We start from the raw sequence: 25,753 nt of genomic DNA, 5'->3' as shown, positions 1-25,753 counted from the left end.
TCAGTGGGGCACCTTCCGGCAGTGCATTTTAATGTGGTAGTGTTCTAATATGATTAAGAGGTGAGCTTTAGTGACTATAGCAAAGAACTTTTATTTATTTATTTTATTTTTTTATAAGATTTTATTTATTTATTCATGAGAGACAGAGAGAGGCAGAGGGAGAAGCAGGCTCCCAAGGAGCAGAGAGCCCAATGCGGGTCTCGATCCCAGGACCCTGGGATTATGACCTGAGCTGAAGGCAGACGCTTAATCATCTGAGCCACCCAGGCGCCCTATAGCAAAGAACTTTTAAAACAAAATGGATGTGTAGCCTGTGTGGTTACTGTGCACCCCAGTTAGAATGTATGAAAGCTCTGACACAAAGTTAAGTTACCTGATTTGGCAGTGCTGTTTGTTATTCATTTTAAATGTATACTATTCTACTTTTCCATTTATAGCCTCCTCAGTTTACATTAATAATGTGATTATATAGGATTCATTGTTTTATTACTAAAATTTATTTGGTTCTTTGTGGGTTTCTTTTTTGAGACAGTCCATATTTTAGTTATTGAAATGAATACAGGCAGTAATGTTGCTTAATTAGACTATTTCAGCCCCCATTAATGAATTTTTAGTCTTTCTGTTCCTATTCACAGTTGAATATTGATACTGAGTATGAATATTTGAAGTACAAGCCCTAATTAATAAACTTGCTCTCACAATAAACTAGAATCCTTGCCTCTGCAGATTAATGAGTCGAATATAAATGAACCGTTAGAACATCTTTTTGATTTTCACCTTTGTCTTTTTAAATTAAACTATTCTTACCTCGGATATTCTGTTGTGTCCAGATCTAGTAGAATCTCTTTGTATGGCAAAATTCTGTGACTTTTATTTAATGTTATTTGTTAGGACTATTTGCATTCAGGGTTTTTCCTCCCAAGTGTTTATAATATACTGTGTCCAGTATAAAATATAGATGGGCTTCTTTATTATGCTTGAAGAACTTTGAAAGATTTGTTTCTTTGCTGAGTTTCACTTCTCATTCTCTCTTGAACTAACTGAGGCTTTTCTCTTACCATTCTACTGAAACAGTTCCTTTCAAGGTCACCTGTGACATTTATATTGCCAAATCACATATTCAATTCTCAATCTTCATCTTTCTTGACTAATTGCTACCCTTTGATATGTCTGAGTACTGCCTCCTCTTTGAATTTTATTTCCATTTGGCTTCTCGGACACCATATTTGTCTGATTTTTCTCCTATCAGTGGCCACTCTTCAAAATTCCTTGCTGGTTTCTCCTTATCTTGTCAACCTCTTTATTATTGGGGTTACTCAGGCTTTAGTCTTTGGAGTATTCCTTTTCTTTTCTCTCTCACTACTTACTTCCTTTAAGATCTTACCCAGTTCGTACCTGTTTATATTATATAAACAAGATATTTTGTTGACTCCCAGATTATATATCCTGTAAGGTCCTTTTCGTTTGAACTCCACACTCATATTGTCTACTCAACATCTCTGTTTGGATATTTGTATTGTTTGTAGCAGTACAAGCTGCTTTAATAGATAAATCCTAAAATCTCATTCAGTAGCTAACCGTAATAGAACTTTATTTCTTTTTCATATCAAGTACAGAATTGATAAGTGATTTCTTATATCTTATAGCTCCATTATCTTTAGTTCTTAACTTCTAAGATTGCCATCTGCATCAAGCCAGTGGAAGGAGCATGGACAACTGTGTATCAAAAAGTTTTATAGGCTAGATTTGGAAGTGGCTTGTATCATTTCTGCTCATATTTTACTGACTAGAGCTCAGTCATATGCCTATGCTTAATTGCAAAGGAGATTGGAAATGTGGCTTAACCATTTGCCCAAGTAGAAGAGGAAAATTGGTTTCTAATAGACACCCCAAACATAACATGTTTAAAACCAAATTCCTGACCTTCTTTATCAAAACCTATCTTTCTCACATTCTCTTTCATCTTTGTTAATGTTGATTCTATTTCTCTAGTTTCTGAGATCAAAATCCTAATAATATCATTGCCTCTTTTCCTTTCATACCCCATGTATGATCTCTCAGCATGTTCTTTTGACTCAACCTTCAAAATATATCTAGAATTCAGTGACTTTTCACCATTTCTACTGTTGCCACTTGTTTCCAGACATCATCATCATCTGGATTATTGCAAAAGACTACAAACTGGACTCCAGGCTTCTAATACCACTCTCCCACCTACACCCAGGCTCTTGCAGCAGCCAGAGTGACCATGTTAAAACATGGCAGAGCATGTTACTTCTCTGCTTAAAATATTCAAAAGTTCTTCTTATCCTCTTAGTAACTTTTTGGTCTCTACTTATACTATAACTCTTCATCCATCCAGAATGGTCTCTTTGCAGTTCCATGATCTCACAAAGTGGAACTTTGTATTTACTGTTGTCCCTGCCTGAGATTTTCTTTCCAAGACATCTGCATAACTGAAGCTTTCACCTCCTTTAGGTGTTTGTTCACATGTTACCTTCTGATAGAATCCTACCCTAATCATCTTATTTTAAATGGTCTCCTACACCCTCTGTCATGTTTTCTGTTGCTCTTTCATAAGTTTCATTTTTCTCTGTGGTATTTATTATTATCTGTGGCAGATACAGTAGCTGATCATGATAGTTTCATTCTGGCTTTCCATTAGAGCTGTTGTTGGGAAATGGCTACCCAACCAGGGATCACATCCTATGTGGAGTCATGTGACCTGGTAAGACAAAGGAATATATGTAGGTAGAGGACATGTATGTCATTTCTAGGCTGAGTTGATGTAGCATTTACTGAGCCATTTCTTTTTTTTTTTAATTTTTTTTTACTGTTATGTTAGTCACCATACATTACAACATTAGTTTTTGATGTAGTGTTCCATGATTCATTGTTTGCGTATAACACCCAGTGCTCCATTCAGTACTTGCCCTCCTTAATACCCATCAGCAGGCTAACCCGTCCCCCCACCCCCTCCCCTCTAAAACCTTCAGTTTGTTTCTCAGAGTCCATAGTCTCTCATGGTTTGTCTCCCCCTAAAATTCCCCCCCCTTCATTTTTCCCTTCCTACTATCTTCTTTTTTTTTTTTTTTGTTAACATATAACGTATTATTTGTTTCAGAGGTACAGGTCTGTGATTCATCAGCCTTACACAATTCACAGTGCTCACCATAGCACATACCCTCCCCAATGTCCATCACCCAGCCACCCCATCCCTCCCTCCCCCCACCACTCCAGCAATCCTCAGTTTGTTTCCTGAGATTAAGAATTCCTCATATCATTGAGATCCTATGATACTTGTCTTTCTCTGATTGACTTATATCGCTTAGCGTAATACCCTCTAGCTCCATCCACGTTGTTGCCAATGGCAAGATTTCATGGGTTTTTTTTTTTTGATGGCTGCATAATATTTCATTTACACCACATCTTCTTTATCCACTCATCTGTTGATGGACATCTTGGCTCTTTCCATAGTTTGGCTATTGTGGACGTTGCTGCTATAAACATTTGGGTGCACGTACCCCTTCGGATCACTACATTTGTATCTTTGGGATAAATACCTAGTAGTGCAATTGCTGGGTCATAGGGGATTAACTGAGCCATTTCTATGTTCTCTTGCCATCTTTACTTAGCTTCAGGACTTTGATCTCTACCTTAGTTTTAGGCCTGTTTTACTGCATGTAACATTTAATCAGCTTTATACATCATATGCTTTGGAACTCATTTTATTTTGAATAAATTGCCTTATGTCTTTGAACTTTACTTTCACGCCTTACTTATTTGTTGCCTACCTTATATCACAGAGAAATTTAGCACATTTCAATAACATTAATGGGATAAATCAGAAAAATAGAAAATTTAAAAACTAATGTTGAAAACCCTTATCTTGCTTAAATTATTCCAATTACTTCCTTACTTGTGTTCTCATTTCTGATATTTCTTCTAATCTAATTTTTGTATATTTCCTAGAGTTATTGTTCTGTAGTCATAATACTTAAAACTCTTCAGTATCTCCCCATTGCTACAAGACAAAACCCAACTCTTCAGCATGACATGGATGATGTCAGGAGCTCAGCTGAGCTATGAGATGAGCTACCAAGGATCAGAGTAGCTGATTAAAGCCATAAACCAAAAATGAAAGAGTAAGGCTTTAATAACTTACTCTGGTGGCATAAACAAGAGCCTAAAACTGCAGGACTCCTCTGTTCCATTTTCCCACCATGAAATGTTGCACTGATGGAAGGTCAGGTCAATCAGTATGGATCAGCAAAGATCAGTATAAATGTTAGGGTCATCTCACTGTTGAGGAAACCCTGAACAAAAGGCTACAGCAGTTTATGGACCATGAGGTTAGAAGAAGGAAAAGGAGAAGGGCTCAGAGTAGACTGAGTGAGAGCGGGGAAAGTGTCTTCAAGGTTTCCCTTTCTTCCTCTGGTAAGAAGACCTGGGCAGAGTGCCTGAAGAGGACCTCTGCCCAAGGCTTCAGATAAGGAAACTTTGGGATAAAGGGGTGGAAGGGCTAGGAATGCAATTATGCTAAGAATATGACTAGCTGGTGGGGCCTGAGTCCTTGAGTACAACTCCCTTCAGAGACTGGAGTGCATTGGCTATATACCAAGTCTAATTTGGGGCTGATGGAGGGCAGCTTTCCCTATGATGCCTGACAGGTAAGGCCTTTATAACTAACTGTGGTCAATCCTGAAAAAAGTCATAGGCTTTTAAACAGGAATTGGGCTCCTCAGATGATTCTCTGTGATCTGGCCCCTTCGTATTTCTGTAGCTGCTGCTTTGACCCTTTGTTGCCTGTACTGCCCCCAAATTCTAGAAACATCTCAGTTTAGCACATACCCAGTTGTTTCTTCTTTGACTTTGCGAATGCTATTCTCTCAAGAAAGAATGCTTTTCCTTTCCTTATTCTCCTGGTAAACATCTGTTAACTCTTTGACTCAATTTGTGTGTTACTGCCTTCCAGGATAATGCCCTTCCACTTTGTTCCCAAGGAATGTTTTGTATATAATTGTCTCTTCATATATCTGTTTCTTCCATTGTACTGTGAGGTCCTTGAGGATAATAACTTTATCATCCACTAACTCTGTAAATCTCCATTGCCTGGTACAGGTCCTTATGCATCATTGATATTCAGTAAGTGTTTGTTGATTAAATGAGTGAGTGAATGCATGAAATATAAACTCATTAGTTTTTCATCCCTGTCTTTTATGGTATGGCCAGGCCCCAACAATTCTTTCATACCTCATTTTCTGCTGGGGCCAACCAAAAGGACTGCTTCCAATTTTCTGACCTCTATGCTTTTGCTAAAAAGCCTACAATGCCATCTTCTTCCTTGTATATCAGTTGAAACTTGACCCCTTCTTATGGATCTTTCTCAAAAATCTCTTGTTCCTTAAAGCATTTCCTGATCTCTTTAAAACATATGTGATCACTTATTCCTTTTTTTCAATTTCCAAAGCTCTGGATTTTTACTTTTCTTATGGCATGGATCTTAATGCCATATAATTCATTGTTTGCTTATTTTATCCCATTTATTAGATTGTAAGTGCCTTGAGATTACAGACTGTTTTCCTTATATGAGTCTCTGTTACAGCACCTCAACCTTTTCAAATAGTAGTGGGTACTTAAAACATATTTGTAAATGAATATAATTAAGCCAAAACAGTGCTGGTCATTCAGAGCCAGACAAATTGAAATGTAGTAAGGAGAGGAAAATAAATCACTTTAGAATGTGAATAATTGCTTCAAAATTGAAAGTACTACAAAGTTTCTAGGAAATGACAGCAACCATTGAAAGAAGTGGCTTCCAACTGTCTTAAAAACCTGGAAGTGTAACATAATAAGCCCTTTTGTCCCTGTGGATGAGGAGCACATACTTTTCACTAATTTATCTCGCTTGCAAAGCAAGTATATGTTATTTTTTTTATGCTAGTTAAAATCAGTTATTTGCTTTCACCAGTATTTTCCTGAGAGTTTTGGATTAAAGGCAGGAAGTATTGGATTATGGTGGTTTGCTGCTGCATTTAAGCCTTTAAATTATTTAAAGATAAAAATGTCATACTAGGGCGGCTGATTTTTCTTTTTTTTCTCTCTTCCTATAACTTATATAAACTATCTTAAAAACAACAACAACAAAAACAAAAATGTGATATAGGGGCCTGAGGTTGAGAGAAATGGAGGTTCTAAATGCCAAAGCAGTGGTTCTTGGCTCTGATAGTCCTTCATATATATGCTTATAAACCATGTAGTGCTTCCATATTTGGGGCATGGTGGGAACTACTGGAAACATTCAGTGAATATTAATAGTTCCAAAGCATTTCAAATGCTGACCTGCACTACACAGTACTTAGTATTTACCTTAGTTTTACTTATCCGTTAAAAAGCAACAGAGCCTTGTAACCCCTTGCCACCCCCCACACACCAGTCTGTTAGCTGTGCTATTCAATTTTGGGTGATGCTAATGCTGGAAAAATGTATATTTTCTAATTGTTCTTTATTGTAATAAATAGTTTTCCATATAATTTAAAAAAAGTTTTTGGTCCTATTCCAATCTGTCATTTTGTGAAAGAGGTATTTAAACTTTATAATAATTTGTCATAATGAATCTATTAATGAGCCTAATATGAAAATCTCCTCCACAGCAGCATGGAAGTAGCATTACTAGAAGTTTTTTGGTAATGGAAAGTTACAGGTGTGAGGTCTAGCTCTGTTTCTTAGTAGCAAAATTGGGATTTAACTTGTTAAATTGGGATTATATTCCTAACTTAAAGGGTTGTTTTGAGAATTAAATGAGACCACATGTAAAATTCTTACCGTGTCTGATATACTGTGGGCAGTCAGTAATTTTTAGTTCCCATCTCTTTTCCAGGAGCACAGTGTAACCTACTTCTCAAAAGAAAGAGGTCCTGTCTTTTCTGAGACTTCAGATTGTTCTCTGCATGCACATTGTCCAGCCCTGTGACTATTTACTAGAGTGACCCTATAGATCGTAGACTGAAGACAGTCTTCAAATATAGTATAAGCGTCCATTCTTTCCTTCCAGACATGTTTTAGTACAAGTTGGAAACTTATAATGTTAAGCAAAGGGGCTAGATACACTAATTAAACATATATTGATTAATTCATTAAGAAACCAAATTATTGTCAATATTAGTGATGTGGTAAGCAGGGTAAATTTGGTTTCTCAATGAATCAAGGTCTAATAAATCCTATATTAATTTATTGAGGTCCAAAAGGATCACAGGTTTATCATTCTTACCCAACCCAGACATCCTCACCAGCCTACTCATTTTCCTTAACCTTACCTATTTTGGCCTGCAAGCCAAATCAGTCCTAAACCTTGAGTGAGTTTTGCTAGCTGCTCTTTTTAGTCTTGTTCTTATGCTGGGTATAGCTGGGGGGCAAAAATCACAGTTGTGCAGATTAGTGCCACTCTAGATGAATGGTTTCCAATCTCAGCTAGACCTTCATAACTACTTAGCCATCCTTAAACTTGCTTTTAGTCAGCTTTCTTTCATATTCCCCAAGGCAGCTCTTCTAATTTTTACCCTTCTATTCTATTCTTCTGTCACAAGCTTGCTATTGAGTAGAGAAAATAGAAATAATCAGTCCAAAATCAGATCTTCAGTTTTTCTTCTTTTAAACCCTAGACTCGTTAATGTACAGAGCTTTACATCCTTCCATCTTGCCAATGAGAAGGAGGTGACTTTTTCCACTTCCAGGGTAATTACACTCTCTTCACAGGATCATACGTCTTCTGTCTCTCTACAGTGCTGTGCCTGCCCTTCTCCCACATGTCATCTTCAGTCTTCTGGTTTGCTTTTTTTTTTTTTGAACTTAGTTTTTTCCCTCTGCAAACATGCTTACATATATTCTTTGCCCTCTTTAAACTACCACCCTATTTCCCTAATTCCTTTCATTGTCAAAAAAATTTTTTCAAAGCATTATCTCCACCAAAACATGTGTTTTTTATTATCTTGTTTTCCTTTCACAGCTGTATTCAAATTGCTAATGGCATCACTAATAATCCTTGTATCTGTTAGATGGTTTCAAAGGCACATAATAAAAAACCTGGCTCTAAATGAAGTGAAATTCTTCATTTCAATAACTTGTGAAGAAGTATATTATCCTTTATTATAAGAAGTGTAGGTGTGCAAAGTCTTGGGGGCAGGTTTTCAGCTCCATTTTTTTGCAGTTCCGGGTGTGTAAATTTTTACCCCACTCTGTCTTCTTCCTGGTTGTGTTATAACTCCTGGCAACTGGGTCTAACATTTCCTTGTTTCAGCCCATCAGGAGAAAGGAAGAACTACTGTCTCAACCACTGAATAAAAGTTTTGCGTTTCAGATTCGTGAAAAATGATTGCCAGGCAAAAATGTTATGCAGTGATTGGTTTAAAGCTAGATTCTGCAACCAATCACTGGCCGGAATGACAGGATTGTCATAATTGGCTTAAAGTGAGCTTTCTGTAAGTCATATGACCATTTAAGGAGTGATATCTGTCAGAATTGTAATTGTTAGGAAAAAAATAATTAGGAAAATTGCACTTCTTAGGAAAGAGGAAAGGGGAGAGAAGTGAATGCTGGATAGGTAACCAAGTGAGTACTTAAGTTTTCTAGTTGTAAAATCCAAGATTTCCCCATCCCAAATGGAAAAAATCCAAATATCCATTTCCTGATAAATGGACAAAGAAAAGCACTGTGAATGAGGTACTGTAACATGCTACAACATGGATGAACCTCAAAAACATTATTCTAAATGATAGAAGTCCATCATAAAATCTATATATTGTATGATTCCATTTATATAAAATGTCTCACATAGGGAAATCTTTAAAGAAAGAAAGTTAATCATTGCCAGGGACTTAGAGCTAATTATTATCAGGGGTTGCTTAAGGGCATTTTAATCAGGGCTTTCTTAGGTTTTTATTTTTAAATCATGTTTGAAGTCACTGGTAATACCACTGTAAGCACATGCTTTTATCAAAGTAGTGGCAGGTAAAAGTAGCCACACTTAAATTCATTATTAACTAAAAATAATACCTTACATTTACATAGCATTTTATTGTTGTTGAAGCAATTTCACATACTCCCATTTCATTTGATTCCTCACTATGGCCCTGTAGGGTGGGCTAAACAAGTTACAGTTATTTTAGGTAAGGCAATAGAAGCCCAAAGATGTAAGTGACTTATGTAAAGGTCATGGATCTGGTATATGGTAGAGCTAGGGTGATTCATTTTAAGTCTTTTACAGTAAATGAGGCCAAGATATTTTTATATCCTATCCAGAAATTGTAAAGATTATTGGTCTTTAATATATATTGCTCCAAAACTTTAGCGATTATATATCTTACAGTATGAATTAATTATACATTTGATTTTAATGAGTCTCTCTTAAAAGGCAAACTCAGTTCTGGGGCACCTGGGTGGCTCAGTCGGTTGAGTGTCCAACTCTTGGTTTCACATGATCACGGGGTCCTGAGATGGCCTGTGTCATCCTGTGTCAGGCTGTCCTGTGTCATCCTGTGTCAGATGTCCTGTGTCAGGCTGACCACTCAGTGAGGAGTCTGCTTGTCTGTCTCCCTCTCCCTGTCTCCCTCCCCCTGCTTGTGCTCTCTCTGTCTCTCAAATAAATAAATATCTTAAGAAAAAAATGTAAACTCAGTTATTTGGTACTTGAGAGATACTGGAAATGTTTTTTTTTTTTTTTTTTTTTAAGATTTTTTTTTTTTGGCGCCTGGGTGGCTCAGTTGGTTAAGCGACTGCCTTCGGCTCAGGTCATGATCCTGGAGTCCTGGGATCGAGTTCCGCATCAGGCTCCCTGCTCAGCAGGGAGTCTGCTTCTCCCTCTGACCCTCTTCCCTCTCGTGCTTTCTATCTCTCATTCTCTCTCTCAAATAAATAAAATCTTTAAAAAAAAAAGATTTTATTTATTTATTTGACAGAGAGAGACACCGAGAGAGGGAACACAAGCAGGGGGAGTGGGAGAGGGAGAAGCAGGCTTCCCAATAAGTGGAGAGCCCAGTGTGGGCCTTGATGCGGGGCTTGATCCCAGGACCCCGGGATCATGACCTGAGCCGAAGGCAGGCGCTTAACTACTGAGCCACCCAGGTGCCCCTGGAAATGTTTTTTAAAAATTATGTATTCTCATAGCCCTTAGGCTCTCCGAAAAATTCCAGTATGAATTAAAATGCCTTTTACCAATCACAATTTGTTTTATTTTAAAATTGGTCTGGACTTAAGAAGATCCAAGCCAGAGCAAACACATTCACCTATCTTCTGCCCAGCATACTGTGAAATCCTCTACATGTCCATTCTCAAGGAAGGGAAAATGGGAAATAACTGGTATGGGGTATGGGATTTCTTTGGGGGAAAATAAACATATTCTAAAAATTAGATTATGGTGACAGCTGCACAACTCTGTAGGTATACTAAAACTATTAAATTTTACATTTTAAACAGGTGAACTTTATAGCATATAAATTATATATCTTAAAGTGCATAAAAGTTCTCCTTCATTCTTCATCCTTCTAAACTTTTTTTTTTTTTTAAGATTTTATTTTTAAGTAACCTCAACACTCACTGTGGGGCCCAAACACCCAACCAAGAAATCAAGAGTCACATCCACCAACTGAGCCAGCCAGGTGCCCAGCCCTTCTAAACATTTTTATGTAGAATTCAGTATTGCTGCCCACTCGATGCTTTGAAGAGACTTTGCTTCTTTGTCTTTTTTGGCACCATTCTATTTTGGTTCCCTTATTATCTTACTGATTGTAAGGAACATTTTCTGTTTCAGTGATGCTTTCCTGTTCTGCAATGTTTTAAGTTTTGGAATTTCCCAGATTTCATTTTAACTTTTCTCCTGTCCTTTCAATATAGTTTTCTCTGGATCCAGCACATAACTCGCTTATAATAAACACTCAGTAAGTTTTTGTTAGATGAATATCTAAATTCCTCAACTTCCAACACTGATCAGTCTCCCAATTTCGTATCTCTAGCCCAGGCTGCTTTTTTGAGTTCCCAAGTTACAAGTGATTACTTATTAGATGTAGCTGCCCAGACGTTATTAGGTGTCCAGGACATGATTATTCTCCCAACCACACCTACTTAACCTGCTGTCATTTCAGTTAAATAGCATCTTTATCCCCTCCCTGCCCCTTTGTCACAAACCTCAATTTTGTTCTCATCTCTTTTTTCCTCACCTTCCATATTAAATGTCTCACCAAATCTTATCTATTCCACTTCAGATAGGTATCTTGAATAGTAGCTTTAGGTTCCATCCCTACTGCATTTTTTTATATTGTTACCATGTAACATATAAGGCTGATCATATTAGTCCTCTTTTGAGAAAAACTTGGTTGTCGACTAAGGTGTAAAGAGAACTACTTCAGTTAATTTTACAAGGCCTTTTGAAATCTGGTTCTAAACCTATGTTTCCTACCTTAGCTTTTTGCCACTCTGAGGCTGCCTTGAAATGATCTTTGCTACCCAAAGGTCCTAAGATAAAGGTGCCTTTTTATGTCTTTATGCCATTGTCCACACTCTTTCTTCTGCTTAGAATGCCTTTTCCGTTTTGCACAGCAGACTCCCGTTTATCATTTAAATTTCTTTTAATAAAAAGTCAGCTTGTTCTTTAATTGGTTATTAAGTGCCTGCTTTGTTCCAGTTACTGTGCTTGGCCAGTGAATTAGATAGACACAAACCCTTGTCCTCATGGAACTTACAAAATAGATCCTCATTAAAACCTTAATGAAATCCTCAATCCTCTCAGGCAGGGTTAATTAGTACTTTGATCATAGCTAAGTAGTATCCAGTGGATTTCTAGAGGAAATGTCATGTGAAAAGCTCATTGGCTTTGAAGTTCATAGTTACTACTGATGGGTAAGGCTTTGTTTCTTCATCTTTAAAATGAAAATAACAGTGTTTTGTCAGGGTTGCTGTGAGGCTTGGTGATGTGTATAAAAGCATGATGGCTAGCACAGAGTAGCCAAATGCAGTAAATGCTGTCTGTTTTAAAGTTGTATTATTTTTGATATGTGATGATTTTCTTGTCCTGATTATAACATAAAAAATTATAAAAACATATTCATATGGATGTACCAAGACTGGTACATAGTTGGCACTAAATAGATATTTGTTGAATTACTTTTTTTTAAATCAGATTTTTGGGGAAAATAAATCAGAATTGTTTAAATAGTGTGGCTACTGAGGTGAGTTTTAGGGCTTCTAGTATTCAACATCATTTATTTAAAATGTTTTTTTCATTTGTCTTTTGTTAGAGTTTCAGTTGGTAGTGCAATAACCCTAGATTTTTATTTTCTTATAACTTTGCTTACTTCCTAGTAAAAATGCTCAGTGAATAAAGAAAGGACTAATAGGCTAACAGCAGCCAGGAAAAGCATGTGATTATTTCTTAAAGAATTGACCTTATTACAAAATTATATTTTTATAAATTATTCTGAATAATAACTAGTTGAAGATGAGTGTCTAAATGTCTCTAAAAGCTAACAGAGAAATACACTGAAGAGTACCATGCAGAAATTCATAACTATATAAAATATAATTTACATAATTAAGTAGTATATGCAATTCTCTAGTGATGCTATATAATATCGGATCTCTGTATCAGGCTTCAGTAAAGAAATAATTCTGCTTTAGGAGATGTCTCCTTTTGGATCCAAGTAGTTGAAGGGTTTTTTTTTTTTCCTTTTCATTAAGACAGCACAGTGCATAGATCACCTCCATTTGATTTATAGTTGGTTCTTGGTTTTAGTTAATATTCTTTCTATCTGCATGAAGGCACAGTAGATTTCAGCTTGTGAGATAAAGCATTCTTTTATATTGTGTGATGCCCTATAGGATCTGAACATTATTTCACCAAGATTTATGCAGAAACTGAAACCCTTCTAGAACTTGAGCACTTTTATCTTCTAGCTGACAGTACACTGAAAATGTTTACTTCTTTTTAGAGGTTACCATTTGTTTAAGTTGTAGCTAATATCTAGCATGAACTTTTAATCTAAAAATATAGAAATGAAAGCGAGCCAGATACAGGAATTTCAAAAACAGGTACTATAAAAATTTTAGAACAAGATATGAAGTACTAAAATTGTCTAGGATTTAGAACTTTTCTTTAGCCAGAAGAATTTATTGCTGACTTTTGTTATGGCTATCCAAGATTTATCAGGTATTGTCACAAGGAAGTGGGTAAGATGGAAAATGGGAAATTTTTCTAATATAATTGCATTATGACAGTTTTTCTTTTTAAAACTAGCATTCTTTTATTGATGTAGATCCAAGTTACATTAAAATGACACAACAGTGAGATTGCAGACATACGTATATCTGACTAAATTTGAATAAGTGTTAGTACCTTTAAGTTATGGAATAATTGGAATATATATATGTAGCTATCACTGATTTTAGTAATGTAATCAACTTTAATAGAATAATGTAAAAAATAATCTACTTTAATAAAGCTATATGAACTTAATGACTTCAGGGAAGTAAATATTAACGTTTCCCTTTTTTCCTTGATTATTTTATTCTGTGTATTGAATTTTGCATGTGTTTTGACTTTTTGACAACATACTTAGTCCTGGTCTGATCATCATTTCTCTTACTGATAGCGTCTGCAGGGCCTTATTCTGTTCCCTTTCCCCAAGATTAGATTTAACTCTGGGAGAGAAAGAAAGGAGCCTGAGCATTGTATGGAAAGGGAAAAAGATGAGGTGTTCTCATAGCACCCTGTCATTCTCAAGGGTGTTCATATAGAAAACCAAAATGGGCATTGCACAAATCCAGGAGAGCCATTTATACAAATTTTGATGTGAACACTGCCCCTTGGAGTTGTGCATTTTAATAGCCATTTAATAGAGCTCTGCTCTTACACACAGTTTTTTGAATTCTCATTATTTATTTTCACTTCTGTCTTCCCCTTGAAGCCAGGACAATTTCTTAATAATCCTTGTATTCCTGGCAGCTGGCTCAAGGTAGAGTCAGTCATTTTTATTAGAAAGTATTTTACGATTCTATTTCAGTATTCATCCATTTATACATTGTTAATTGGCTCGTTGACTTGTTATACTTTTCAAAAAAACCCTGAACTTTATAAAGTCTTAAAATTTACATGTGAAAAATAATAGATTATGTATAGTTGAGCCATTTAACTATTAGAGGAAGAAAGTGGATCATACCTTAGTTATTGATTGATTCTCTCTTTTACTTCTGCCTTTTTCACCTGATTGTCATCTGGGTCATACTTGTTCATTTGTTTTACTTGGTCAAATCACTAACAACATTGGAGCTCAGAAAGGGAATTAATAGACTATTAATGCTTGAGTTATATTTCCCTCTAAGATATATTTTAGCAATCTATTTGATTCTACTCTTGTAGAACAGAAAATATATGTTCTGTATATTAAAATGACATTGTTTTATATTCTTTTATGTAGATTTTAATGATATGTTAAAGGTATGTATATATAAACATATAAGTGTGTAGGTCTTTTTGAAAAAGTGTAAAGAAATTAGATGACTTAGGCTTATAATTAGAAAAAGACAATTACACTTTTATTATAATTTTAATCTCAGGCTTTGAAATTATGTCAAAGAATTAGGGCAAATCATTAGAAAGAAAAGTTAGAGCATTTGATTTTTTTAGTGTCATCCACAACTCTTCAAAGACATGTATTTCTATTAAAAATTTTAGTACTTGGAGAGTGTACTAATAGGGGACCTAACTGCAGCACCTTTTATAGAGAAGTCTTTATTTCCAGATGTTATGTGGTCTAGGCTCACATTCTTGAATACTTTTTGTGATCTTAGTTTTTATTATTAGTGGAAATGGATATAGGTTAAGTTTGTGAACGTGGTATCACATATTAATATCATTTTTTAGATAGGTACAGATATATAAAGCTATATAGTGATCCAGAAATATATACTTCTAAATTCTCAGAGTAAGTAATTTCTTATCTTACCCATGCTTGTATTTGATCAACAGTTGGTTTCTGAATACTTTAAGTTTTTAAAATTTTTCTTTCCATACCATTGGTGATAACTCCAAAAATATACAACTTATTTAATTCATAACGTCATGGGAAGACAGTTGGCTTGATTATGCCTATTTGCCAATTTCTTATCTTCTTTTCCCCTACAAGGGGCTTTTAGTGAGGGGAAGAAGTATTTCTTAAATGAGAGTGAAATCCTTATGTGAAAGATCAAAACTTACAGTAAGAAAAAAAAAAAACAGAGTAAGTTGGTGATCGAAACCTACACATTCCCCTTTCCAATACTGTTCTTCTTTTTTTTTTTTTTAAAGATTGTATTTATTTACTTGACAGAGACACAGCAAGAGAGGGAACACAAGCAGGGGGAGCGGGAGAGGGAGAAGCAGGCTTCCCGCGGAGCAGGGAGCCCGATGCGGGGCTCGATCCCAGGACCCTGGGATCATGACCTGAGCTGAAGGCAGATACTTAACAACTGAGCCACCCCTAATACTGTTCTAAAATGACAAAGCATGCCTCATTTTTTCAGCGATAAAATTTAATACTAAGAGTATATGTTATTGGAGGGAGCAGGATTAGGGGGATAAAACATTGGATTTTTAGGCCCAGATCTGTTTCTATGTAAATGACTTTAAACATGCTAGTAATTACCCTTATCTGAAAAAAATGAGTATGACTTTTTTCCCCAAAGAAACTCTCAGCATCAGAAATTGGATGATAAATCCTATTTTTTTCCAAATGAGGCTAATAGCTATTCCATTTTGAGTAAGTTCCTTGAGGGTTTGTATCCTGTATCATTTGGAGAGCAGTGCTTTATAATGGAGAGACTCTCGAGAAAACGTATGGCAAGTTTTGGGCTCTCTAGAAGATTTTTGTAATACATTCTAGATCTGTGCTCTGAAATAAGTGATTTTTGCTTTGTCTTCAGATTATTTTAAATTGTTGTTAACAGGAGTTAAACTACTTGTATTGAGAAAGATAGTCTGAGATATAGCTTCAGGATACTGTAAACATGCTGAGGTAAAAGTTCTTTATTTTTTTTGGACTGTAAGTATTTTTAAATTTTTGGTACTACATTTATATTTGAAGATGAAACTTATCTTAAAAATTTTTCTACTGTATGAGCAAATTCTCAGTTCCTGTTATATTGGTGCTTTTGTTTTAGTCAAAGGCTACCATTGCGATTATTTTTTGTGAGTATCAAAGAGCACAAAAATAAATATCATAGTTCTTTTTCCTCCTAATTTTGGTTATTACTCTTATACATATTGTCTTTGGGTTACTTGTTAATTTGTGAATGATTTTATAATTCTTCGGTTTTTACTACGCTATGACGAAAAATATTGCTCACATGCTTTAATAGCTGTTGGATTTGACTTCACCCTCATGCATTATACTAGAATGTATTGTTACCTAATCTAGTAATAATTTTATAATAGCAGCTTAACATCTCCTATAATTTTAATTGTTATCAAGAAAAATGACATCATTTAATTTGACTCAAAATTCAGAAGGATGGATGAATGACAAATTAATAATTTACCACCTTTGCATAAGACTGAAGCATAGAATATTAGAAGGATTGATGGCAGAAAAGGTTAACAAATTTTAGCAGCTTTCATTAGCTTTACATCGTCATATGTTTGTGGTGCTGACTGAAATAGGCTTTGTAGGAGATCTCAGTCTAGGGAACTAATTACTTGTGCCGATTGCCGCACTGATGAATAGACCCTCATTGTATCATTCCCCTGAAGACAAGGAGCAGCCTGTGATTCACGACTGCATCCTGGCTGATATTTGATAATAATTTTAACAGATAAGTGTAGGTAGGCAGAATGATGAAGTGCCTATCCAAGCTACATGACTATCAAAGCCATACACGTAGCCATCTGTGTACCGTCTTTTTGCCTTTCACCTAAGGAGAATTTTATTAATTGAGTTCAAACTCTTGTCTTTTGCTTCTATGTGTACTCTGTAGGAGCTTCTTTCTTATTTTAAATGGTATTGTAATAGTTTTCACTTAAAATGTACACAGCAAAATAAGAAAGAAGAATAAAAGAGCTTTTTAATTTTTTTTTTTGAGGACTGCAATTCTTACACTTTTTTTTGTATTCCATTTTGGTTACATTATATCTCCTCCTCTTTATGCATGATCAAAATCAACAAAGGAAATTTTTGATGTTCTCATTGTGTCCCCAGCTTTCTCAGAAAAGACCGTTGGATTTCTATTATTTTTTTAAAAATATCTTCTTTTAATAATGTACTGTTAGTTGTCTATGCTTTTATTAATCTGAGATAATTTTTAATCAATAAAGTACTTATTTACAAATTATTTTGAATTTTTAAAGGTTGCATCTCTAACACATCAAAATAAGAGTAACTTTTAAATGGGTATTTTGGGACTGTCAGTTGGTCAAGACTAATATGTCAAAGCTGACAGGTACAATTTTATTAGCTCATGAAATACAAGTGTGATTTTATTTTGTATTAGTTATTCCTTACAGAAGTTTTGATTATGAATTTTTTTATTTAATGAAGCTTACAATTTATCATGCTGTGTATCTTTAGTGAATAAATGTATTCTGCAGGTTTTTTTTTTTACTGTAACTAAAAGAACTTCATATTAGTGTTTTCCTTATAAAATATTTTCCAGCATGCTAGATTATGATTGGTTAATAGAAGAGAAAGTTGACATTTATATATTGCCATATAAAAGATCTACATAATTGGAGAAAATAGTGTCGAACCCTTTAAAAAATACATTTCCAAAAGTATGCTTTTGATATAGCAATTATTGCACATCATATAGCATGTAGTTTTTAATTAAATATAAAAACAGACTACATAAAACAGAAATCCAATCTGATTTGCTTGAAAATAGATTGCTATTTCACTCTATAGGAATGGTTTATTTAAAAACAGTAAATGGAAAAGAAATGCATTTTCTTGTGTTGTTCTAAGCCTCAGGGGCTAAATGTAATGAATATTTTAAGAGATTATTTTAATTAAATTCCTGCACATCTAAACAGAGTAATATTTTATTATCACATACATAACCATGTAACTGAGATATTCATTAAAGTTAACACTTTCTGGACCAAGAATTCATGGTGTGATTTACTGACCTTGTGCAAAAAGGCACAAATTAGGAAGAAAAATGAAGGGGGACAGACTTTGATTAATATAGGTAATGCTATACCATATTTATAATAGCCTTTTCCCTATTCTGGTTTATAAATGCAGCCACAGAGAAAGGTGCCCTGCTGAGGCTGAAATGAGGCTGAAATCAGAGCACATGCCACTAGAGTGTGGGGAAACTGATCACACTGTCAGCAATTCATTTTAAAATGATGTATTTAGTGCTCATTTCACCTTCCAAGAAAAAGGAAAAGGAGTTCCTTAGACTGGAAGGTGATATTGTTATTTTCAAGGACATACCTAAGTTAAAGATTGCAGAAAAGGGGAGTGTGAGGTGGAGGGAGAATTAAGAGGAAGGGGAGGGAAAAAAAAAAGGCAGAGCAAACAAGGAGAGCTTTATGCAGAAATTCAGTGCTACCACGCTGTTTGATAATTGCTAACATATGTGGCTTCTCTGTTTCATTGTAGTCGTCCTCGTGAGTTCTGGCGCCTTGACTACTGGGAAGATGACTTGCGGCGCCGGCGACGATTTGTGCGTAACCCTCTAGGATCGACACATCCTGAAGCGACACTAAAAACAGCCGTGGAACATGGTCAGTGTATAAACCACTCCTTGCCAGTAGCAGCAGGTACAGTACTTGGTAATGAAGAGCATAACTTCATTATTACAAGGCACTGTAAAATGGTCCATACCACATTTCATAGTTACTCACCTCAGAAAGAGAAGTTAAATTTTTTATAGTTAGTGTAGGGTTCTATTAAATTATGGTGTCAAGTGTATTTACTTATTATGTTACACATGCAAAACTTACTTAACATAGACCCTTTGTTTCAGAGTAGTAGGGTAAAATATTTCTCTTTTTAAGTGACACATTCAGCTTTGAGTAAATTAATCGGAATGCCTGCCTTAAACCCATGAATATCAGAAAGACAGCATTTACAAACCAAATAGATTTCTAGGTTCTGTTGTGTGTATATGGTTTTCCCTCAACTATGGAATTTTAGCATGATATTATGAAGTGGGAGAGATGGTAATAAATGTCCAAGTGTCTAGATACTTTCTGAGCCTTGATTTGTAGATGGTTGTGATAGATGGCTCCTGGAAAAAGAGAATAGACATTATTTTCATATGTTGCTGTTTTGCATCATCTTGTTATCAGAGCTTAACAAAACATTTTTCCCTTTTTTGATATAATGCATATCACTATGATTCAGATTAGACAGAAGAAGCCTGATGAGCAAATGGGAGAAAATTTGGATTTAATAATATACTCTCTTTGATCATAGCATTTCACTTAGTATTTTGTAACTTGTGAAAGCCAATTAAGATACATTGATTAAGGAGAGGAAAGCTCCTCTCTACATTAAGTTAATTTTGATTTTATAAAATATAAATTGGTTATTTTTTAATAAGATAGTTTTAATTCCCTTTTTTCAAGGTATTGGTTTAACATGCAGCAGTTTAGGGTTAAATGATAGTATGGCGTATACAAAATAAATGTAAAATTACATTCAATAAGGATATTAAGAATTTAGATTAAAAGTCTGTGATTTTAGGTTTGGCCTCAGTCAGGCAGCTTAACCTCTTGCACTCAGCCTTAAAGAGCCATTTCTGGAAGAAAATGTCCACAATATGTCATCAGATATAACACCAAATGTGACATCAGTCCTTTAAAATAAATGATCATACAGAGAATAGTCAATAACAAAGTGATCTAAAAGCAATAATAGTCTGAGGGCCCTACATCTTCAACTACAGGAGGTGGGGAAAGAGAAATAAGATGTAGAATTAATTAGGCCACTTTCGCTTTTAGGGTTCATGTGCTTTTTATGTGGTGCTATAGATTTCAGAGTTATATTTATTTTTTCCTTTTCTTTCCTTTTTTTTTTCCTTTTGACTAATGACTCTTACAATGAAAAAAAATTAGCTTAATTTTGCAGTTTTATACTTTTCTGTCAAACAGACGTTAGCATGTACACTTAAAATTTAATAAATATCTTTCTGTCTTCTTAACTGTCATTTAACATTGAATTGTGAAGCCTGAAGTCTTATCAGTGACAATAAATGTTTTTATGAAAATTTTTCCTTTTATACCTGGAGAGGGGGCTTGCTTTTAAAATTATACATAGGCAATCTGTTAATCCTTAATTTTGAAAGAAATATCAGTAACTGAATTTAAAATATTATGTCAGCTTTTTTTAATGCTAAGAAGTTGGCTAAAAAATATTTATTAGCAATGCTTACTGTCATTTAAGACTTTTTTAATCCTGTATGGAAGCAGATTTCACTCAAATTACTCTATAAATAGTAATTGAAAGGTTAATATAATATTAATTTGTTAAATTGAGAGAAGTAAAGCAAAGCACTTAATGTAATTCCATCTTATTTGACAATATTCAACATGAATCTTAAAATGATTAATATTTAAAATACTCTGAAAGATTAAAAACAAATTTAAATCTGAAATGTATTTTTTTAAAAACTGTGTGTAGGAGATGCTTCAGTGGTCTGCCAATTAAGGAGATATGTCATATTTAATATAACATTTTTTGATAAAAGATACATATATATACTTTGTATATATTTTTTATTTTAAATAATGAATATTAGACAGTTTTAAAACTCAGCATATAGATTGTACAGTGGTAGTGTTTCCTGTCAGCCTGATTAATGCTAGTTCATTTATTAGCCAAGAACTTAATTTTTTAGTGTTTTATTAAAGTACCTTACAGTTGATGTCAATTTTAATTTTGTGTTAATTATGAAATTCTTGTTCTTTAGCCTTAACTTAATAACAATAAGGAAGCTAATGAAAATAAACATTAAAAATCAAGTTAGCAAAACAAAGCAGTGAATATAATCAAGAAGCAATTGAAATTACAGAATTTAGCATGGATAAATGCTATGCTTCAGTGTTGAATTTGAATATTTAAAATAGATATTACTGAGGGTATTGTGTCAGTTTTATACTGTTTTAGGACTTCTCACTTTTATTTATAATGGATTTAACGAGGGACTCACATTGTTTAATGCAGAATCTTAAAACATCATGAACTATATTATTATAAAAGGGAAACATCTAAATAGAAATGCCGTTGGAGATTAGTTATTTTAGTATTAAGAGCCATCTTTTTTATAGATTGATTTGATTTGAAGGAAAGCCTCTGGTGTAAAGGTGGCAGAGTAAATACCTGAAGAGTGATGTTCTCTGTTCTGGCGATCAATACTAGCCCCATGACTCTACTTCTGGCTACCTTCTAGTTAAAAACAAATTTTTTAATTCTGACAATTTAATTGCCCTTCCCAAGTTCACATTAACTTGCTTGGGGAAAAGGGCCTTAGGTAATTTTTCAAAGAGAGACCCTCCAAAGTGGTTATTTATAAAAGTCATTTTGTAATGGGAGATTTCTTTAACTTTGCAGAAACTGAGTCATATTTTTAAATTAAAATTAATACTTCCTCTTATTATCAAATATTCTTTATGGAAATTAGCAGCAAGCAGAGGTGGGTATTTGATTCTTGAGGGCATTTTCTTGCATTTTATGGTTTAAAATTTATTAGAAATTAGTTGTAATGATTTGTAACATTCTCCTAATGCACAGGACCCAGTTTGTCAGTTATTTATTATCACAGCATTTTAGATCTGGAAAGATCTGGAAAGAACCAAAAGCTAAAGTCTATTCTAACTTTATTCTTTATAAATAAGGAAACTGAGGAAACAAAAAGCCACATAATTCTTGGTACATACAGAACTAAAGCCCAGGTTAACTGACGACTAATCAGATTTTCTTATTGTAGTGCTATACTGTCTTCTAAAATTCATTGTTAAATATAATGGGAACTTTACATTTAAATTAAAGCCACGTAAAAAATGTTTTAAATGGTGGAAAGATTGGTTTTAATTCAAATAATGAAACAGTTTAGCAGTAGAATCCTATTGAATTCAAGACATTTTCATTTTGTAGTGAATGTGCATGCTAATGGAAATATTTGAGAAGAATTTAACATAGTTTAAGAAGTATCTTGTATGGAATGATACAAGTAACTCATCTGGTTTTCTTGGGATGACAGATCATATAAAGATCCTAAATCATACCATTCTTTCATAACTTCAATAATGCCAGATACTGTGGCTTCCTTTTTAGGATCAACATATATTAGGTTCTGTAACTAAAACTCATTAGGAGATGACCTTGGCTTGTTCTCTTAATCTCCTAATCATCTTTTGTAGTTTTACCAATATTTCTAGAGTAAATTGCCTTGACTTGGAACCCTTCGGAAATTGCATAAACTACACAGTTTGGGACAGTAGTTGTGTATAAGATATTCTTTAAGTGTCTTGTTTAGAATAAGCAGTAATGGTTATAGGCATTTCACATCACATTAAGTGGATACCCACACTCATTTTATTTACACTTGAGGTCATTTTGTTATTCCAGTAGTAATTTTTTTTTTAAAGTGGTTAATTCTCAATGTATAAACTTCTTTTACTGTACTATGGACTGTTGATTCCATTTCACTCGTACAGTGGACTTTTAAAAAGGAGTTTTATGTCATAGGTGGAACCATTTTCTGTGTTCTTTTTCTGTTTTAATTTTATTTAGCTAGCTTGTGTTGCACAGATAAATCAACTCATGCCTAGAGCTAGCTCTAAAGAACTTGAACTTTACATCTTGAGGACCAGCTTTTCTCTGAGCCCTCTCATTGCTCTTAGCTTCAGTGAATCAAAAGTCATGTTTCAAAAAAAGCATTTTTGACAGATTTCTCTGGTTTTATGTAACAATTGCAGTTTAGTTATCAAGTTAGGGTAAATACTAAATCAGAATAAAATGTGAGACTATATGAAGGCAACCTGTTAATAGTGATATGAAAAATTTAAATAGTTATCATGTTTGGTAATAATTTTATTAGCCAGCAAAGATCTGAATCAGCTTTGAAATGGAACCAGAAGTGTGTTCTGACTTCATCCAATTAAACTTTTATGCTAGTGTAGAATATACTCACAAAAAATATCAAAACAGTTGATACTTGTTTTAATGATTGAGTAGAAGGCAAACAGAAGTTAAAAATATACTTTCCCCAGCATATATAAACATGATAATTATCTTTTATTTTATGCTTGGGATAGTTTTGTTCTAATTTTGAAACAAACAAAAAAAAAGTTCTTTAGCAGAGAGCTATTAGACCACTGAGAATTGAACACCAGCGCATGTGGTGTGTGTTAGAGTACTGTTGGTAATTTTACTGCTGCTAACTTAAAATCCTCAAGGGGGAGTTAATTACAGGAAAACCATTCTAAATATCAGTAAGCTGCATATTTTCCATGACAAGAGGTTTTTCAGTTGAGGTTGAACAATTCCAGAATCAGAGCTTGTAAAAATAAGTAAATAAATAAATTAAAGTGGGTGTTTGTATGCATACATTAGACTTATAGTACTTCAAAATTTTTTCATAAAATTTTATTTAATTCAAAAGTTAATTGTGTTTTAATATGTGTCAGCATGATGAGAACATAAAAATTTTTTTAAGTTACAGTTGGATGGGATAACAAATTATATTTTGTGGTCATTTAAAATGAATGAATGAATTTATTGAGCTATGTTAAACCACTGCATATTGCTACTTGGCTACTCTCATTTTTTGTAAATGTTTGCAGATTACAGGGTTTTTTTTACTTTCTTTCCTCCCCTGCCCCCCACCCCCTCGCCCCAAGCTTGGTGTAGGGTACTTCAGGACATGTATGGTAATAATCAGAGATAGTAATGAGCAGGGTATTGAATTTGGTTGTTTCTGATATATTTGTCATATGCTCATCAAATTTAGGTTTGGAAATGAATATTTTTGTATTCTTAACTTGTGTATTATAATTTTGACTTAACCTTTTAAATGTACTATGAGAAACAAGAATTATTAAACTAATCCATAAATTCTATATATATAGATAGATAGATAGATATATAGATACTGATATTTGTGTAATGGTTAAGATACTGGTACCATAATGCTTGGATTTCAATCCTGACTCTACTTCTCACTAGCTGTGTTGCCTTTGGCAAGTTATGTAACCTCTCTGAGCCTCTTTACCCATCTGGAAAGGAGAAATTAGCAGAGGGCTTAAGAGAATTAAATGAGTTAAATAAGTAAAGTGTTTTGAACATTCCCCGGCACATGTTATTTAATATTAGCATTATTATTATTTCTGCTTTGAAGAAGGAACTGTACATCTAGAAAAAGAGAATGTAACATTGATTTTCTACTAAAATCTGATTAGCAATTGTTAATTTATTATGATTTGCTTTATAAGAAAGTATAGAAGATGATGGTTTCTCCTGTATATCTCAGTGACCAATATATTTTTAGTAACACTCATAGTAAATTGGGAAAGATCTTGCTTGGTCTCAGGTCAGTGTTTATGATTTCAGAGTAAGGAAATATAAATACTTGAAATGTAAACAATGATATAACAATGCTATTTTCCTAAAAATTAGGGATTTTTGGTATATTTCTTTGTGGCTTAAAAAATAAAGGCACTTTAATTAGATACTTTAAAGTTTTTCAAAATATTTATTGAGACCTTCGTATGTGTGCAGCATACTCTGCTTGTTATTTGTGGGTTTGAAGGAAAATAAAATTTGATTTACCCATAGAGGGTATTCAAAGCTAAATATAGAGAGCTTCCTCCCATGACATTCTTATTTAATATAAAGCCACTATTTTCTTTTCAAGTAGTGCCGTTAGTTTTGTACATAAATGGTATACATTGTGAACTCGCAATAAATAAGATAAAAATAAACTTTTACCTTTATTATTATTCATAACCATACCTATTAAAATCAAAGAAGCTTTGATTTGTCAAAACATTCAGTAACATACAATTAGTTTAACTATTTAGAAAAAACTATATAGGTAAATATTAATCATATTACTGTAAACATTATCCTTTCTGGGTTTGGGGCCTTAATGCCTGGGCAGAAATTGCAGTGAAGCAAAAAGCCTAGCTAGCCATCTGATTTCCATTTCAATAGCCACTGCCTGGGTGGATCAGGTGCTTTGCCTCCTGGATTTCCCTAGCTGGCAATCCGGGAATATCAGTAGTGAAGCAAAGATTCTAAACTTTCCCTGATATGACACTAGGAGTTTTTAAAAATCACAACCCAAAATTTAGTATCTGCTTTTATGTATTTCTGAAGGAGAAAGCTGCTCAAAGCAGTGGGAGTTACCCTGGGAAGGGGTATGGGGTTTTGAAGTCAGAATTTTGAGTTTCAGTGTTTTCTCCTTTCAGCTGCACCTCTTTTTCTCTTTCTGGTTCAATTGTTGGCTGTAGGTGCTCCATAGAGCATCATTCCCTAGGATTGGTGTACCCTCTTCCTCCTTCCTCTCCTTTCTGGCTGCCTTGTCACAGGGGCTGAGAGTCTGGTGCTGCTACTCTCCACAGGCTGCTCCAGTTCAGGCCCTGTAAGACTCTTTGCCCAGATGCCTCTCCTCCTGGGCTTTCTGTTATGTTTGCCCCCGGGGTGTCTTAGCCTTTTAGTTTAAACACATGGAGGAGGTAGCTTTTGAGCCTCCACTTAGTTTCCAGTGTCTTACTCCTCTTGGA

The 25,753-nt window shown here is 34.3% G+C and overlaps 1 protein-coding gene across 4 annotated transcripts in view; it reads left to right on the top strand.

Annotated features, from left to right (window-relative positions):
- LRBA (LPS responsive beige-like anchor protein) overlaps window positions 1-25,753 on the top strand; it is a 742,782-nt gene that overhangs the window by 426,172 nt on the left and 290,857 nt on the right. For all 4 annotated transcript variants that reach the window (XM_073892352.1, XM_025874296.2, XM_073892351.1 and 1 more), the window contains one exon: window positions 18,624-18,748. In XM_073892352.1, the coding sequence (XP_073748453.1) occupies window positions 18,624-18,748 (125 nt within the window). The remainder of the gene's footprint in view (window positions 1-18,623; window positions 18,749-25,753) is intronic.

The sequence above is a fragment of the Callorhinus ursinus genome, unplaced genomic scaffold (genome assembly GCF_003265705.2).
Source record: "Callorhinus ursinus isolate GAN/ISIS: 27379988/994484 unplaced genomic scaffold, GSC_fseal_2.0 scaffold4, whole genome shotgun sequence".
Lineage (NCBI taxonomy): Eukaryota > Metazoa > Chordata > Mammalia > Carnivora > Otariidae > Callorhinus > Callorhinus ursinus.
Note: the sequence above shows the minus strand (reverse complement) of the source record. Positions and strands in the feature narration are given on the sequence as shown.